The following is an 18,363-nucleotide window of genomic DNA, read 5'->3' on the forward strand; positions in this document are numbered from 1 at the left end:
CAGTTCCTATATTTCTATCAGGTCTCTAGGTATCTAAAATTTAAAACCTCAATATCCAAACTTACCGCTTGAGCTTCGATCAACTTGGTTGAATCTAATTTTTAGTGTTCCTAACAGGATAGATGAGCAACAGATGGATGAATCCTATTTCACAAGTTCATATGATAAAGATTCTTGATTGGACTTCGATTTAACACCACACGTATTCCTTTTAGAGGATCAGCTGCTTCACCCTGCTTAGTGTTCTTTGTCCAACATACCATACCGCGCCTTTGAACATGCTAGTTCTTCTTGCCATTCTTAAGGTTTCTCACTGTCATTACAAGTTGCTGTCGTTCACCTTCCACTTCTGCAAATTTGAGGCTTATTTCTGAATATCTGTCTTCCATGTCTTTAGCTCACGCTCCATAGATTTATTCCTTTCCTTAAGACCTTCCATTTCACTTAGCAATTCAGCAATATTAGCATCACTGTTGTTTTCATAGGCAGGAAACATAAATGATCAGTCAAAGAACTCCATCCACAGTAAAGATATTGGTTAATAATTAGCTTTAATTCTTGAGACAAATAGCCATACCTTTCAACTGGTACCACTATTGTCGAGGAACACTTGCCTTCAGCAGTGGTCATCTTCGAATGGAGCTTGTCTCGCAACTTTCCTTGTTCCTGTATTTTTCAACATTGCTAATCTTGACACTGGTAACAGTCTAGAACTAAAGCAATTTCTGTCCCATTAAAACTATGATACAAGTGACCTTTATTAACAATAAGTAACCTTTATCAAACTTCAATTGCGAAGGTCTAGAATTAAAGCAACTTCTGTCTCATTAATGCATTGATAAATATAGTTTTGATGTGACAACCTATATGTATGACTATATTTCTTATGTATCATTACTGCTTACTAAGAAGGTCATTCTGTGTTTATAGAACTGTGTTACTAATCTCTGCAATACTATATCTATGATTGTTTCATGAAACTAACATATCACTGTCTACTTGCATTACAAATCACAAAACGATATTATCCAAAGTATTTTCGTAATTGTAATCCTCAAAACCTTTTGACACTGATCTGCAGAAGAACAATGGCATATTTTGAGTTGTTCCATGACGCTTTCTAGCTCTTCAATCATTGCTGAGGTTACTTCCCTTCTCTGGAGCTGAATTTGTTGATGATTTCAATGCAGCTTCCATGAGGTTTATCTGTTCCTGCCAAAGATTATCCAATTATTAATCTTTGCTATTGATGAACGAAGCAAAAGTTTTTATATCGTGTAGGATGTACTGATGGGATGAAACGTAGAATGTAAACTCTCATGGTTAGATAAAGGATATTATATACCAACGCAGTTTTCTTCGACCATTGATGTTTGTTAAATATGACGTATATATATAATCTTTCCATGCATAATTACACTATTTTAGTCTCTAATCCTTCTATTAGAATAGCTACCTTAAGTAACCTCATTTTTTCCTGCAAACTAGATATCTTTGGACTCTTGAGGTGCCACGGCAGAGTGGCCACTCCTTGCAGTGATGTCCATTTGACCACTGGTACTTTTGAGTTCTTTCTGTATAGCTGACTTCTTCTTCCTTCTTTGTAGGCCATTCTTTAATTGAGATACCTGTTTTCTCAGTTTTTCTTTCTCCCTTTCTTCTCGGAGCAATCTATGTTTCAAGTCATTACATTCCCCTTAATATTCTCCATTTCTGACTGCAAATTTGAGATCACCATCTCCTTTTTATCCTTCAAAGACCTTGTACTAATTAATTGCTTCTGTGCTTTCTCTGTTTCCTTCTTTGCTGAAGCGATTTTTTTCTCCAATTCATCTCTTTCTTATTCCATCTTTGTATCAGCATCTCAGTTTTTTCATTTGACGTCTTCACTTTTTGGTTTCATCACTTTGCTTGGCCTGATCAGAAAATTGGCTTCTCTGCTCTTCGAGCTTCTCGATCTCGGTCTTGAGAATTTGAATTTCTTTTGAGAAAGCCTCCTGCCTTCCTTTCTCTTGCTTTTGCGCATATTCAAGTTGTGCAGTCTTATCATCAAGTTCCCTTGACATTTCTGCTATTTGTTTTTCTCTGAGATCCAGTTGGTACAAAGTCTTCTCGTTCGGTCGCAGTCTGATCTTTAAGTAGCCTGAGCTCTTCATTGGCTTCTTGGAGCATTTCTTCGAGATTTCTTTTTAGTACCTCCAGGTCATTCGCTTCTGCAACTGCTTTCATGGTCGTCTTTTCATTCTCATCAAACCTACCAGCCATTTCAACTGAGAGTTTTTTAAATTCTTCCTGAAGCCGCTCGGCATTAGCAGCATTTTTCCACCTTGTTGTTTTTAAGGCCTCCTCTGCTCTGTTAGACCTCTGTTCCTGCTCAGTTTTGGAGTGTATCATCGCATCAAGTTCTTTTTTGAACCCTTGTGTCCGGTTCTCCAGTTCTTTGCTTAATTCCTTTACTTGACCTTCAAGTTCATTAATGGCGATTAAAGACTCAGAGTAGTCTTCAGATTGCTGCTTGATTTTATCCTCTAGTCTTTGCACTTGAGATTCAAGTTCATTTATGGTAGCCAAATATTCTGAGTTCTCATTTTCTGTCTTCATTGCTTCTTGTTGCTGGTTTTGCTTTAACTGTGAGAACATTTTGTCATTTTCCTGGCTCAGTTCTTCTATATGCATCTCTAATTCCTCCTTATGTTTCTTGTATAACTCCAACTCCGCATTCAGGTCTGTGATTGTCTGCTTCAGAATGTGCATTTCATCAGCATCATGTTTTTCATTCGAACGTGCCTCTTCGTCACTCATACTTGCTTCAATCTGGCTGGAGAGGCGAGCTATTTCCCTGTTCTTTTGCTCTAGCATTTCATTGAGGTCTCTCACTGCAAGAATCAGATTAGAATTTGAGTCCTCTGTCTTCCGCAGCTGCAAACGGAGATTTGCATTCAACTCCTTCTCGTGCTCGAGCTCCTGCCTATTTCTTTTAGCAGATCCTTGACCCTCATTCTCATCTTCTGATCCACTCTCACTTACTTCCTCATCCATATTTTTCTTTGACTTGAGCCGTTCAAACTCCATCTTCACTGCATCTCTTTCTTCTTTGAGGCCGCTAATTTGTCTCGACAGATCCTGGGTCCGATTGTTCTCCTTCAAAATCTGTTTCCTAAGAGACTGCAGCTCTAATTCCGATACTTCTACCTGCCTCGATAACATAGCATTTTCACTTCTGAGTTCTCGACAGGATCTCCTGATCCCTTGTGCCATTCTCTTGGGATGTCTTCTGGCTATTAGCTAGCTCAGCTAAACTTCCATCTGAAGTTGAACTGCCCGACCAATCCGTGTTTGTTCTCCGATGCAAGTTCTTTTTATTCATGCAGTATCAGCTGCTCTGGGCATCGAGTTTTTCCGTAGAGGTGAAAATAATGCGGCAGTGTCCAAGCCCCCATCCTGTGTAAAATTAAGAACAATTTAGTTGTAAGCTTGCATAAAACAGCCATCTGTCCAGGTAGTAATTTCAGGGTTGCTTTAACCAAATCATTCATGCTAAACTATACAAGTGGGGACCTCGAACTTACCTCTGTTGAATTTTGGAGATTGTCACTGTAATTCATGCCTTGGCTGTGCAGGCTTCCCTCCCTGGAAATGGTCAAATCTCCACATCTTGAATATATCTGATATCAAAAGTTGAATTACATATAGGCAAATAGAAATAGTGAATGACTAGATATGGATTATTAATGCTTGTATCACCTCTGATCTTCTGCTCCCTCAATTTTAGAATCGTCACCTATGGATCACCATGAATTTCAAAACCAAGTTACAGTGATGCCAATATTAGATTTTGAAATCAACAGAAGTTTTTTTTAGGGGTGACAATGAGAGAGAAACTAACATGTAGAATGGCACCGGAGTTGGCAAACTTAAGGGGCAGGGAGATTGTAACAGGTTCAGTTTCAGCTGCAAAATCAGCAAAATCGATCGAAGCTTCACCAAGAAACCCTGCTTTTGAAGATCCCTGCAACAACCCAGAACAAAAATTCAGCAAAAACCAGTCACCAGTGGACACTGAAAGCAATGGAGGAACAAAGGCTTAGCAAATTTCTGAATATGCATACATTCGAAACAACGAAATGGTAAATTTTTTCACTCAATTTCCCTGTTTTCATCTCCTTATCATTTTCACAGTTTCATAAACAGGATTCTCCCACAAACAACTCCCATCTTGAACAGAAACTTTCTCTAATCTCAGCGTCGGCTTCCCCACATCCTCCGGCACCAACGCTATCGTCACCCCCGACTTTTTAACTTCGGCACCTGGAAGAAAACAAGCGGGCGAATCAGGTAGATCTTTCCAAAACTCGTAACTCTAAATTCTTTAATAGTCATGCATATCCTGAGTTGCCTGAAACTGCAACTGGAATACAACTTTGATCTTCTTCTTGTCGCTCCTCCATGACTTAAACATGTTTCGGTAGTTTAAATGCTTAAGTTTCTCTGCTGAATGTTTGCCGTTAATCCCACTCAATGCATTGGGATTCTGAATGACAAACTTAGTTAATCCACAGCTTTGAAAACTAGAAAAAGGGTAGTGAAGTGTTGGATTCCTTTAGTTTGGTTGAGGAAATTGGAGATGCAGGTGTTAAGAAATGTCAAATGGAATGACTAGAGTCAAACTAAAACGTAGTGCATTACAGAGCAAATAAAGAAGCTTCTTTATAATTTTATTAATCAAAAGAGATCTACCATAATTCTAAGTGATAAAGCTTCGGGCTTGGAAAGTATTTTTCTTTGTTTGCAGCAAGGAACGTCAACGGTGTTAATTTCCTCGTTAAGTGGCATTTGTAGCAATCTGATAAATTTAAAAATTTTATTTAAAATTAAAAAAATTAAAACTATATATGTTTTAAAAAAAAGAAAACACAATTTTGAAATAAACCCAAATTTTGAAAACCTTCATTTCAACCCCTAAACTTACGTCGACCGCTACCCTTTGTCGTCGATGAAGCTCCACCTAACCTCCCCTCCCCAGACAACTAAAACCTTATGAAATCGTGACTGATTGACGAAGAATAGACGTTTTATACTCCACAAACCCTAGGTTGAAAATTGCCATCCCATGTTATTTTGACGGTTAATCGACGACAAATACAATGGCGTATGACTAGGAGGATGACAGATATTACATTAGTGGCGGTGGTAGTGGTAAAAATGGATGACAATGGTAGGTTAAGGTTAGTATTGAGGATTTTGGGGTTATTTTATAATTTAAGAGAAATTAGGTTTTTTTTATAAATAGAATAATATTTTTAATATTTTTTCAAAAAATAAATTTTTAAATCACCATATTGTGACACACTTCACTGGGGAAATTAATGCCATTAACGGCCGGAATACCTAAATAAGTAACGTTTGAAACGTTAAGTACCTGAATGAGTTAAAAAATAGATTAAGCACCTATTTGAGAAAAACATATAGTTTGAGCACTTGTTTGATATTAAGCCATTAATTAATAAATTTTATTATACAAAATTTAATAGTAAATATATTATTCTTTTGTAATAATGACAAGAAAACAACTAAAAAAAAAGCAAATGAAAAGCGAAGCAAAATTGGTAAGGAGTTAGCACTTTGTTGTTACTTATCATATCATTAAAGCATCTTCCTATTCCTTTTTATAGTTGAAGAACGTGCTTTATTAAATATCGAGAAAATTAAGTGGATTTGAAAGAATTATTATTATTATTATTATTATTATTATTATTATTTATTCATATGAGATAAGTCAAGATAATATATATTTAAAGATAATCCTTAATCTTTTGATATTGAACATTTATATATCTGATATCGATGGTATTTGAACCAGGTCCTCAAGAATAATAATAATTTATTTACCACAAAGATCATTAGATTCGTGTAAAATTATTAGTTTTTAAAAGTATTGAATATAAGATGTATTATACTACAGGAAGCATAGGGCATTTTGAAATTGGTAGTGTCCGTTGCATCAAAACCCAGAAATGGGATTAAAATAATATTTAAAGGAGTACAATTAATGAAATGTTTCTTATGAAATTTAATAAAAATATTTTATAAAAAAATTAATAGAAATATTATGTTCAAATCATTTTTAGTTTGTGTATATGGTTGTAATTTTATATATTATCAATGAATTGAATAATAATATAATATTCTCAATAATATGTTAATTAAAATTATTTCCTAAAAATAATTAGAGTAAATTATGTGTTTTGTACCTAAACTATCTCTTTTGATCCATTTTAATATTTAAACTTTCAATTTTTTTAAATCATACCTAAACTTTAGTTTTTGTTTTATTTTAGCATTATGTTCAAATTTAACATTAAATTTTGAAAAAATTGAAATTTTAGGTACTAAACAGACTAAAATTAATAGTTTATGTACTAAAGGCATTAAGTTTTTAACGACAGTTACTAAAATGAAGCAAAACTAAATGTTAGGTATGATTTTGAAAAAATTGAAACTTTAAATATTAAATGAGCTAAAACTACTAGTTTAAGAACTAAATGCGTAATTTACCCGTAAATTGGAAGCACTTTAAATATTATAAAATTATGATATTAGATTCCGCATAATTTAAAGTTATCGAAGGTCTGTTGGTGGGCAGGTATAAATATATAATCATAAAAATATTATTGCAAATTACATTTTAACCCTTGATTTGACAATTTATTAGATTACGATTTAAGGCGTTGATTTTTTAGTTTTAACTTAATTAACCGATTGAATTGAATAGTTTGATTAATTCAGTCGACCATCGAATTAGTTTGGTCGTGAAACGGTTAATGTTTTTTTCAATATTCGTTAATAGTTAATTTGGTTTGAAATCGATTAATTAACCGAAATTATTAAATATATTATATATATTAAATACATATTTTAAGCTCAAAATCATTAAGAATTAAGACTCAATTATTTTTTAACAACACTAGACTCATAAAATTATTAATACCTAATTAAATTTTAACCCAAATTAAAAAATATTTATATTATATTTAAATTAATTTAATTAAAAATTATAAAAAATTCGGTTAATTCTGTTAACCGATCGAAACAACTTAACTTTATTTGGTTCGGTTAATATTTTTTTAAAAAAAGTTGATACAGTTAGCGGTTAAAAAAAAGTTGATTCATTCTATTAATGATAATTCAGTTCAGTCGGTTATCGTTTTAACCGATTGAACACCTCTGCTGGAATTTCAATGTTTAGTTGGATTTGGAATGAACTCAAGTATATAATGATGGTAATGATGGTTTGCCTTATGAATTATTTGATGAGATACAGCGATGGCCCGAGACCCTTTAACTTCCACAAATCTGACCCATATTTAACGAGAGCTTCATTACTTCCAGCTATGCTAGAAAGACCTTAACATTTATTATTGGCTGCTTTAGTGTAGGTCAAATCCCCGCCAATTTGCCCTGTAATATGTGTGGAAACACGTTGGTGCATGTGCTATCACCTCTCTCTTGACCCACCCTTAGCTTGTGAGATTTAATAAATATCGGTTCGGATATACATGGAGTGTGTTTAATACATATTATTAAAATTTAAGTATGTATATTTGTTATATAATTAGTTTGGAACTAATGTAATAGAAAAGATAACATATTAGAACTTATTACTATTATGAGAGATTAAAAATATTATATATTAAATTTTCTTCATCATTAATAACGTATATAAGTTTTATAGACATGGTTACTTGAACTTAGAGTCTCCTAAAAGAATAATATTTTCTTAATCATTGAAATTACTTAATAAATTCATCATTAAAATTTAATAAGATATTTTTGAAATATCAATATAATAGATACACAAATATCATTAGAATTCAATAGATACACACATATGTAATATTTTTATATGATATTCTAATATAATTCACATTATATTCAAGTTAAACACTTAATATTAAATTGATGATTAGATTAATATACAAAATCTTGATTAGTTTAATTATGGATGACTATGGGTTGGGTAAGGTTGAATTTTTGATCACTTAAACTGGAATTGAGTACAATTCCTTTCATTTAATTGTTTAATTCAACTCGAGTTTAGGAATGTTCACCTGACTTGAAATATAGCATGATTTTAAGGTAAAAATATAGATAGAAAATATTATAACAATTATCTTCAAATATATAAAGGTGAATTATATTATTCTATTAAAAGAATCATATTATTATTCTTGATTCGAGTATTTTTCCCATAACTCGACCCAATATTATTCTTAAAAAGCCTTGACTCACACTCACCCCGACGAGTTCCAATCAAATGCCTATTGTTTATGTACCACATTGATATTTTGAGGATTTTAGAATTTGGGACCAATGAAAATTTAGATAAAGTTTTAGTATGTTTGGCAGGATAACCCAGCCTAATAGTCAATTCTTAAACCCAAATATAAGAATTTGGAGTTTTGGGTTCGTGGCTAATAGCAGCCAGTGTCAGGTGTCAGTGCTCACATGGTTTCCAACGAGGTTTTCTAAGCAAACACCGATGGATAAATGCTGATTGAATTTCTCCTTTATTTAATATGCAACAATTGTAAAGCTGTTTGCTGTGTAAAGATCGTTTTAAAACTTATCCTCATGCGCAGCCAATGAAATGGCGTGTAGGGACTGAGTGAGGACGGTGAATTTCGCCGTCCTTGTAATAAGTAGTGTTGGACCACTCTCGGACAGTCATCCACCTTTGTGGAGGAACATGCAACACTTTTGTTAAAGGTTTAATTACATTTTGGCTCTCAAATTTTCAAAAAATTATTTTAGTCCTTAACTTTTTCATCTCTTTGGCCTTCAAACTTCTATTTTTTTATCAAATTGAATTAATTAGAAAAAATAAGTGGTCTTATAATTTCACAAAAAGAAAGAAGTTCAAAGATTCAGACAAACGTTTAAGGACTGAAATGATTTTTTTAAAAAAGTTTAAAGGTCAAAAGTGTTATTAGACCTTTATTTAATTAAAAACTGTGATGTGGGGCAGTGGGGAGAGTGCTACTGCTAGGGAATTTTGATGTTTAAATTCTGGTCAGTTCAATTCAATTCTCACAAGGCAATGTCTCTGTAGTATTGAATGGTAGTTTTTAGTAGGTGTCACGCAGGCTGTTTCGTTCGCCTTAAATGGATGGGGAGATTATATATGTTTGTTGTGGCTTATGCATCTTTCTTGTGATATTGTGATGCTTTTTGTTTCTTTGTTTTTCTCTCTGTGATGCACACACGTGCAAGAGGTGAGTCTATTCAAGTGATTTTCATCTGTTTTCAGACCTTTAAGTTTGCCCGAGTGATATGGACAACTTGGGCCTGGAAATTCGAAACTGTGGTTTACTTGTTGTGTTACTACGGCTCCCTTGGGAGTTTTAGATGTTCTCTTCCATAGACAGATTAATGGGCCAGAGCCTAACTACGAGACCAGTGTGTCTGTTGGGTTGAATAATAAATAATTGGCAAAGGGATAACTTTTGTCTTTGTAATAGGTCTAATTTATCACTTTCGTCCCTATTGTATTTACATCAATTTAACCCTCGAAGTTGTTCGATTGTATTATTCTATACCCTACACCTAGCTTAAAACCTTAAATTATAAATCTTAACCCTAAACCATAACCCCATAACATCTAAACCATAAACTCTAAAGTATAACTTGGGTTTATAATTTAGGGTTTTAAGTTAAGAGTATGGTATAGAAAGACACAATTAAATAATTTTAAGGGCTAAATTGATACGAAAATTAAATACTAATAAACTAGGTTTATTTAGTGAACATAACTTCATTAATCAAAATAAGACAAATAGACAATAACCTAATGAGTGGATAATAGATGGATCAACTAACGCCTGAGGTAACAAGCTCACGTCATACACTTATGCACTTATAAGTTCAATGAAACTGAAAATTAACTAGAATATTAATTAACCTTCTATTATAAATAAATTGTATAAAATTTTGACACGTTAATAATTTATTTATAGAGATTAACATGATATTATATTGTATTGTTTCATATTTATGTTATTTTAGGTCATATTTTAATTATTTTTTCATTTATATTATGTATTGTGTCTTATTTTTTTCCTTATATTTTCCTATAATTTATCACTAATTCAATCCTAAATTAATTACATCATATTGTTAAATTATGATTCTTATTTTAAATTGATCTCTAATTTTTTTACCATTCTAATATTATTGTTGAGTTAATCGACATTTGAATATAACACCAATATTTTAAAAAATGTATCCCTACTAATAAACTATTATAAAAATTATTAATTATCATGCAATATCGATGTGTATTATATTTTTTTCACATCAAAAGTTAATAATTTTCTAATAATAACGCTAATTATGTTACGAAGAATGTCATTTCGTCCGAAAATGAAATCAGAATATTCAAAAGTTTATGGATCAATTTAAAACGAGTGACATTATTTGATGATAAAATTAAAATGTTCAAGAGTTTGGGACTAATTTAGAATAAGTGTTATAGTTTGGGAATAAAATTAAAAGATTTAAGAATTTGAGGATTAATTTAGAATGATGGTCATAATTCAGGGATGTGTGGTGTAATTAACTTAGATATATTAATACAATCTTATTGACTTTGTGATACCTAACATACACGGTCTTTGATTAAGGGGGAAATGGAACATATGTCTTAGTTATTTTGGGATTAAATTTTTGGGAGTGGACAAATTGCCCAATTCTTAATGACTTTTAGATAGCTACCCTACAAAGTCTTTGATTAAGGGGGAAATGGACCTTATAGGTCTCAAGAGTTAATTCGGATTAAATTTATGAGAATGCACAAAATGCCCAATTATTCAACAACCCTATTTAGGCCTATCTCATTTTAAAACTTTAAATTTAGTCATATGTTTTATTTTGGTGAAGTTTCTACACTATTTTTATTTGATTTTTTTAATGTTTTAGTCTCTATATTTTATTTTTTTTATTAATTTGACCCTTATAACTATAAACATATATAGTTGAAAAATTACGTCGAAAAACATAGATATGAGGGTTAGACATTGCAACTTAAGAACCCAATATTCATGGTTTGATCCTCACTAGGTGCATTCTTATTTATATCATTTTTCACGAATAAGATGATGGTATATGTCTCCATCTTATTGGATGATATAAATTACAAAAAAAACCTACAATTAGCATGCCAAATTATTGTAATTAAAGTGAATTGAAAGTTTAATGATTGTAGTATAAGTTTTAACAATTTGATGACGGAAATACAAGTACTCTGAAAGTTGGGGACTACCAATGTAGTTTACCCTAATTAAAACAATAATTATCAGTTGTTGAGCTCGTACGAACAACCAAAGATGCTAAGAGGGGTGAATTGACTTTTTAAAAAGTTTGGTGGAAGCAATCAAAAAATAGAACTTTTGCACAACGATTTAGAGTGGTTTGACTTTTAAACGAAGTCTACATCCACTACCTTAGCATCCACACTAAGGAGTTCTCAAATCCACTAGATTTGCTTACCTTTAAGGACAAGGTGTAACCTTACAAACACTTCAAGATTTATACCCCAAAAATTTGAATACACTCTCTCCCAAAGAGTAATTACAAATTTAGCAAACTAAAGAAAAACCTCACAAAGCCAAATAAGTTTGCACTAATTAAGCTCTCACCCAAATCATATCTGAGCAAAATAAACAATGTAGCTCACAAGTGTGTTTACAACAAAGAATTTTACAATTAAGCACAAAACTAAGCTTTGATGTTGGATTGGTTCAATATTCTTGATGACCTTGGGAAGCTTTTACCTTTAATTTATATATTCTCCATTAATTCTAGCCGTTTGGAGCAGTTGGAGATCATTATAGTCGCTACCTACAACCAAAACATTTAATGCACAAGGGATCAACCCTTTGTTGAAAGGGATCAATTCTTTTTTTTAAAAAAAAATTGACAATTGTAATAAAAGGATCGATCCTTTAAGGGAATTGACATTGTAATAAAAGGATCGTCCTTTAAGGGAATGGGTTGATTCTTTAAGGGAAGGGATCGATCCTTGTTATTATGCATTATGCATATATAACTCATGCTTTTATGATGCTACTTGCCTACGTCTGAGTTTCATCCATTCAAAATCTTTCATTCTATAACTTGTTCCGCTACAATGTATGTAATAGAACTTCTCAGACCACATTGCTCGACTTTTATTGAAATGTATGTTCAGTGTTTGATGCCAAAGCTTGGCATTTTCTTTTATGTTTTCAAGCATGATTCAATATCCAAAGCAAGCTCAGTATGTGACGAAGTTCCTCTTCCTTTATCTTTCCCAGCCTGGCCTTCGCTCAGTCTGGGAGAAATACTATGAAGAGGTTCATGCTGTGGTATTCATAAGATGCTGCTGCCCTTCTCGTTTCGAAGATTCAAAATATGCACTTGGTAAGTATATCTAATTGTTTAATAACATTGGGTTTCTTCTGGTATAGGGTATTGACTACAGTTTTGTGATGGCGTATATGAGAGTTTACTCATATTTTTGCCCTTTTGTCTAGAGAAAGTTCTTAGACACGATCTGCAGGGAGCCCCTCTCTTGATATTAGCAAACAAGCAGGTACCTATAGTCCTTATGAAAATGGCCAAAATACTAGCTATTTGTGCCAAAAGTTGCTATGGAAATTCTTTCATTTTCTCTTTAAAGCTTCTATGAAAAATCCTTGTTTTTATCGTATATGTTTCTTTATACTCCTATAATTATGTCTGCATTTAATGTTGAAAATTGGCACACCAAATTGCATCAATTGTCAACATTATGGGTGGCAATTTGGTGGCATTAATGGGGTGGCAAAATGGTCAAATTTGACCACCAAATTGTGAAAATTTTGGATGGTAAAACTATGCAATTAGTCATTGTAATTTAGGGTATTTACAAATTAGTCCTTAAAGCTTCAACTAAATACCCTAGTTCATTTAGCTTCAAAAACATCCCAAAGCATTCTAGCTTTCTTCCAATACTAGAAGAATTTAGAGAGTTTCTGAGAGTTGTTTTCTCTCCTTTTTCAAGAAGAATTATCATTGTTTTCTCCTTGGTAGATCGAGAGAGGTTATAATTCCTATTTTCTCATAGTGAAATTCTTCTACCATTGCCCGTGGTTTTTTACCCTAATAATTTTAGGGGTTTTCAACGTAAATTTTGTGTCTCTTTTATCTTCATTTTTTTTTCTCAAATTATCAGTTGCGATTTTGCTCTATCCGATAGCCGTCTTCCGCAACAATTGGTATCCGAACCAGATTTGAGTGTGTAATATCAACTATTGTCTTTGTGGTTGCCACCAAAAGGTGGATCCTCCAACATAAGAAAGTAAGAAGTATTACTCATTCTTTGAAGGTTCCAGAGAACTATTCACGATAGTGAAATAGTGGGAGCTATCCGTAAAAGAGTTATGGCAACGAAATTTGATATTGAAAATTCAATGGGAGAAATTTCTCATTGTGGAAATTGAAGATAAGGCCATCCTAAGGAAAGACGGTGTCTAGCGGCTATCAATGAAAGGCCGGTGGATTTCGCAGATGACATCAAATGGAACGAGATGGACGGGAATGCTATGACAACTTTCATCTAACATTAGCAGATGAAGTATTGTCAAGCATCGAGGAGAAGAAGACAACTAAAGAGATATGGGATAATCTCACCAAATGTAGGCCACATCGTTGTACAATAAAATTTTCCTTATGAGAAATTGTACACTCTCCGTATGCCAGAATCTACTTCAGTGGCGGAGTACTTAAATACACTGAACACCTTATTTCTCAGCTTACATCCTTAAGCTGTAAAATAGGAACAAGAACGTGCTGAACTTCTACTTCAAAGTCTACCGGATTCGTGCAACAATGTCACTAGTCTAGTCTTTGATGATATTGCAGCTGCTGTTCTACAAGAAAAATCGCGCAAGAACAAGGAAGACAGACAAGTAAATCTGCAACAAGCAAAACGTTGACAACGATGACAACGATGAGAGGGAGATCAACAGAACGTGGTCAAAGCAGCAGTCACAAACATGGTAAATCGAAGTCGAAGAGCAAGAAGAATTTAAAGTGTTACAACTGTGGAAAGAATGGTCATTTGAAGAAGGATTGTTGGAGTCTAAATAAAAACTCCAATCCACAAGGCAATACCGCAAACACTTCAGATGATGGAGATGCTCTATGCTGTGAAGCGTCAACCACCGTGGAAGGAAGAATGATTTGCAGATATATGGCTCATTGATTCGGGAGCAACATATCACATGACCTTAAGAAGAGAATGGTTCCATCATTATGAACCTGTCTCAGGAGGATCTGTGTATAGTTGCAATGATCATGCCTTAGAGATCATTGGCATGGGAACCATCAAATTGAAGATGTATGATGGAACAATTAAGTTGTTCGAGATGTACGCACGTGAAAGGCCTGAAGAAAAATATTATCTTACGAATTGTTGGATAATAATGCAAGCAAGATTGAGACACGGAAAGGAATCATGAAGGTGTTCCGTGGAGCGCTTGTGGTGCTGAAAGGCGAAAAAATAGCTGCAAACTTGTACATGCTGAAGGGAGAGACTTTGGTAGAAGCAGATGCCTCTGTTGCCTCATGTATTCAGATTCGACAATGCTATGGCATCAGAAACTTGGACACATGTCAGAACAAGGAATGAAAGTCCTTGTGTAGCAAAAGCTACTTCCAGGCTTGACAAAGGTATCACTTCCTTTGTGTGAGCATTGCATAACAAGTAAGCAGCACTGGTTGAAATTCAACACATCAAATTCTAGAGGCAAAAGTGTTCTAGAATTGGTTCACTCTGACGTATGGCAAGCACCAGTAACGTCCCTAGGTGGAGCAAAATACTTTTTCTCATTTATTGATGACTACTCCAGGAGATGTTGGGTGCACCCTATTAAGAAGAAGTCAGACGTGTTTTCAACTTTCAAAAACTTCAAAGCGCGGGTGTAACTTGATTCTGGAAATAAGATCAAGTTTTCGGAATAGATAATGGAGGAGAATACACAAGCGAAGATTTGATGACTTTTACAAGAAAGAAGTCATCAAAAGACAGTTCACAGTGGCGAACACTCCTCAACAAAATGGAGTGGCAGAGCGGATGAACAGAACCTTGTTAGAAAGAACAAGAGCAATGTTGAGGGACGCAGGCCTAGAAAAATCATTCTGGCAGAAGCAGTCAATACCGCCTGTTATTTGGTGAATCGAGCTCCATCAACTGCAATAGAGCTGAAGACACCAATGGAGATGTGGACTGGTAAACCAGTTGATTATTCAAACCTCCATGTATTTGGAAGTATTGTGTATGTGATGTACAACGCCCAAGAAATTTCAAAGCTGGATCCAAATCCAGAAATGCAAATTCTTGGGTATGCTGATGGAGTAAAGGGGTATCGCTTGTGGATCCCACTGCCCGCAAAGTGATCATTAGCAGGGATGTTATCTTTGTAGAAGATAAACTACAAAGAAAGAATACGATGATAGCGCTGAAAAGTCAGAGACTACTCAGATACATGTGGAAAAAGAGTTTGAAGAATGAGATTCTTCTGAAGTAGAACCAGTACATGATGAACAAGAACCAGAGAGTTCTGAAGCTCCAACAACTCGTCAATCAGATCGTGTGAGAAGACGTCCCAATTGACACTCAGATTATGTTATAGAAGGTAATATTGCATACTTCCTTTTAACAGAGGACGGTGAGCCATCAACATACCAGGAGGTAATAAACAGCTCAGATGCTTCACTGTGGATGATGGCGATGCAAGAAGAAATCGAAACCCTTCATAAAAATAATACATGGGACCTTGTGCCACTACCACAAGGAAGGAAGCCAATTGGTAACAAATGGGTTTTCAAAATCAAGCGAAATGGTGACGATCAAGTGGAGAGGTATCATGCAAGACTGGTGGTCAAAGGATATGCTCAGAAAGAAGGTATTGATTTCAATGAAATTTTTTCTACTGTGTTCGACTAACAACAGTTCGAGTAGTCTTGGCAATGTGTGCTACATTGAATTTACATTTGGAATAGCTAGATGTTAAAACAACTTTTCTTCATGGAAATCTTGAATACGAGATTTATATGCTCCAGCCTGAAGGTTTGAAGAAGACGAAAAGAAGAACTTGGTTTGCAGGTGAACAAATCTCTGTACAGTCTAAAGCAGGCGCCGAGTGTTGGTATAAGAGATTTGATTCCTTCATTATGTGCCTTGGATACAACAGACTTAATGCAGACCCTTGTGCTTATTTCAAGAGGTCTGGTGATAACGATTTTGTTATATTGCTGTTGTATGTGGATGACATGTTGGTTGCAGGACCCACAAAGATCATATTGAAGAATTGAAGGCACAACTGCTAGGGAATTTGAAATGAAGGACTTGGGATCAGCAAAAAAGATTCTAGGGATGCAAATTCACCGAGACAGAAGTAATAGGAAGATTTGGCTTTCACAAAAGAATTACTTGGAGAAAATCTTGTCACGATTTAGCATGCAAGATTGTAAGCCAATTTCTACCCCTCTTCCTATTAACTTCAAATTATCCTATAATATGAGTCCTAGCAGTGAAGAAGAGAGATGGAGATGTCTCGAGTACCGTATGCATCAGCAGTGGGAAGTTTAATGTTCGCTATGATATGCACAAGACCAGACATTGCACAAGCAGTGGGAGTGGTTAGTCGGTACATGGCAAATTCAGGCAAAGAGCATGGAATATTGTAAAGAGAATCCTAAGATACATCAAAGGGACCTCAAATGTTTGCATTATGTTACGGAGGATCAAACTTACTAATCAATGAGTATGTAGATTCTGACTATGCAAGGGATTTGGATAAAAGCAAATCTACTACAGGATATGTGTTCAAAGTTGCTGGTGGAGCTGTAAGCTGGGTTTCAAATTGCAGTCAGTTGTGGCTACGTCTACAACAGAGGCAGAATATGTAGCAGCTACACAAGCCAGTAAAGAAGCAATTTGGTTGAAGATGCTATTGGAGGAGCTTGGGCACAATCAAAATATGTCTCTCTGTTTTGTGATAGTCAAAGCGCCTTGCATCTAGCAAGGAATCCAGCATTTCAGTCAAGGACTAAGCACATACGAGTTCAGTACCATTTCATTCGTAAAAAGGTGGAAGAAGGAACGGTAGATATGCAGAAGATCCATACCAAAGACAACATAGCAGATTTCATGACGAAGGCAATCAATGCTGATAAATTTACCTGGTGTCGATCCTCCTGTAGCCTGTCAGAAACGTAAGCAACATGAAAGGTACAAGGTAGAAAGAATGGTGTGAAGATATGATTGTTCCAATCAAATCTTCAAGTGGGAGATTGTTGAAAATTGACACACCAAATTGCATCAATTGTCAACATTATGGGTGGCAATTTGGTGGCATTAATGGGGTGGCAAAATTGGTCAAATTTGTTCACCAAATTGTTGAAAATTTGGATGGTAAAACTATGCAATTAGTCATTGTAATTTAGGGTATTTATAAATTAGTCCTTAAAGCTTCAACTATAAATACTCTAGCTCATTTAGCTTCAAAAACATCCCAAAGCATTCTAGCTTTCTTCCAATACTAGAGAGAATTTAGAGAGTTTCTTGAGAATTGTTTTCTCCTTTTTATCAAGAGAGAATTATTATTGTTTTCTCCTTGATAGATCGAGAGAGGTTGTAATTCCTATTTTCTCATAGTGAAATTCTTCTACCGTTGCCAGTGGTTTTTACCCTAATAATTTTAGGGGTTTTCCACATAAATTTTGTGTCTCTTTTATCTTTATTTTTATTTTCTCAAATTATCAGTTGCGATTTTGCTCTATCCGATAGCCGTCTTCTGCAACATTTAATGCTGTATCGTGGCATTTTGGGCTCGGAAATATTTGGTTTCATGTGAATCTTGGGATGTGCTTGGTTGAGTAGAAAAATGGATGAAACAATGTGGTCAAGATTTTATTCCGAATCATTTGAATTCTTTTAACATCTGTACTTTAATGTAGGATCTCTCCGAAGCTGTAACAGCTGAAGAACTCGCACGATATCTCGATCTTAAGAAATTGGATGAAAGGGCTTACATGTTTGAGGCTGTTTCCGCTTTTGATGGGTAAGTTTGAGCTCCATTTGCCTGCCTGGATGCCAGCACAAATCTTTCACTCCACTTACATTTACAAGAGATATAAACATTTAAGTTTTTCTTATAACTGCAGGACGGGAATCAAAGAAGGCGCGGAGTGGTTAGTGAAGGCAATGGAAAGAAGCAAGAGAACTGAAATGTTGAGAAATCGTGCAGGTGTGCCCGGTCCGACATAGAGCTTTCATATGAT

General features: G+C 34.5%; 2 protein-coding genes across 2 annotated transcripts; one reads left to right on the top strand and one right to left on the bottom strand.

Moving 5' to 3' along the window:
* Positions 1-269: 269 nt before the first annotated feature.
* LOC120125891 (sodium channel and clathrin linker 1-like) lies at positions 270-4,448 on the bottom strand. Its single transcript, XM_039144211.1, is given in 15 exon segments — positions 270-391; positions 394-473; positions 578-666; positions 1,062-1,163; positions 1,488-1,696; positions 1,699-1,839; positions 1,907-2,015; positions 2,065-3,285; positions 3,370-3,441; positions 3,570-3,654; positions 3,745-3,781; positions 3,847-4,009; positions 4,110-4,168; positions 4,171-4,308; positions 4,397-4,448. Coding segments are annotated over 15 exon segments (2,667 nt in total). The 3' UTR covers positions 270-281.
* A 7,839-nt stretch (positions 4,449-12,287) lies between these two features.
* On the top strand, positions 12,288-18,355 carry LOC120125892 (ADP-ribosylation factor-like protein 2). Its single transcript, XM_039144212.1, has 4 exons — positions 12,288-12,456; positions 12,570-12,628; positions 18,040-18,143; positions 18,247-18,355. The coding sequence occupies exons 1-4, from the start codon at positions 12,288-12,290 to the stop codon at positions 18,347-18,349; spliced, it is 435 nt and encodes a 144-aa protein (XP_039000143.1). The 3' UTR covers positions 18,350-18,355.
* The last annotated feature ends 8 nt before the right edge of the window (positions 18,356-18,363 follow it).

The sequence above is a fragment of the Hibiscus syriacus genome, unplaced genomic scaffold, assembly GCF_006381635.1.
Source record: "Hibiscus syriacus cultivar Baekdansim isolate YM2019G1 unplaced genomic scaffold, ASM638163v2 tig00110446_pilon, whole genome shotgun sequence".
Classification (NCBI taxonomy): Eukaryota; Viridiplantae; Streptophyta; class Magnoliopsida; order Malvales; family Malvaceae; genus Hibiscus; species Hibiscus syriacus.

Coding starts and splice junctions, on each gene's coding strand:
- LOC120125892 (XM_039144212.1), top strand. CDS start 12,288: ATGATTCAATATCCAAAGCAAGCTCAGTATGTGACGAAGTTCCTCTTC. Junction 12,457..12,569: donor AGATTCAAAATATGCACTTG/GTAAGTATATCT, acceptor CCTTTTGTCTAG/AGAAAGTTCTTAGACACGAT. Junction 18,144..18,246: donor GCTGTTTCCGCTTTTGATGG/GTAAGTTTGAGC, acceptor TTATAACTGCAG/GACGGGAATCAAAGAAGGCG.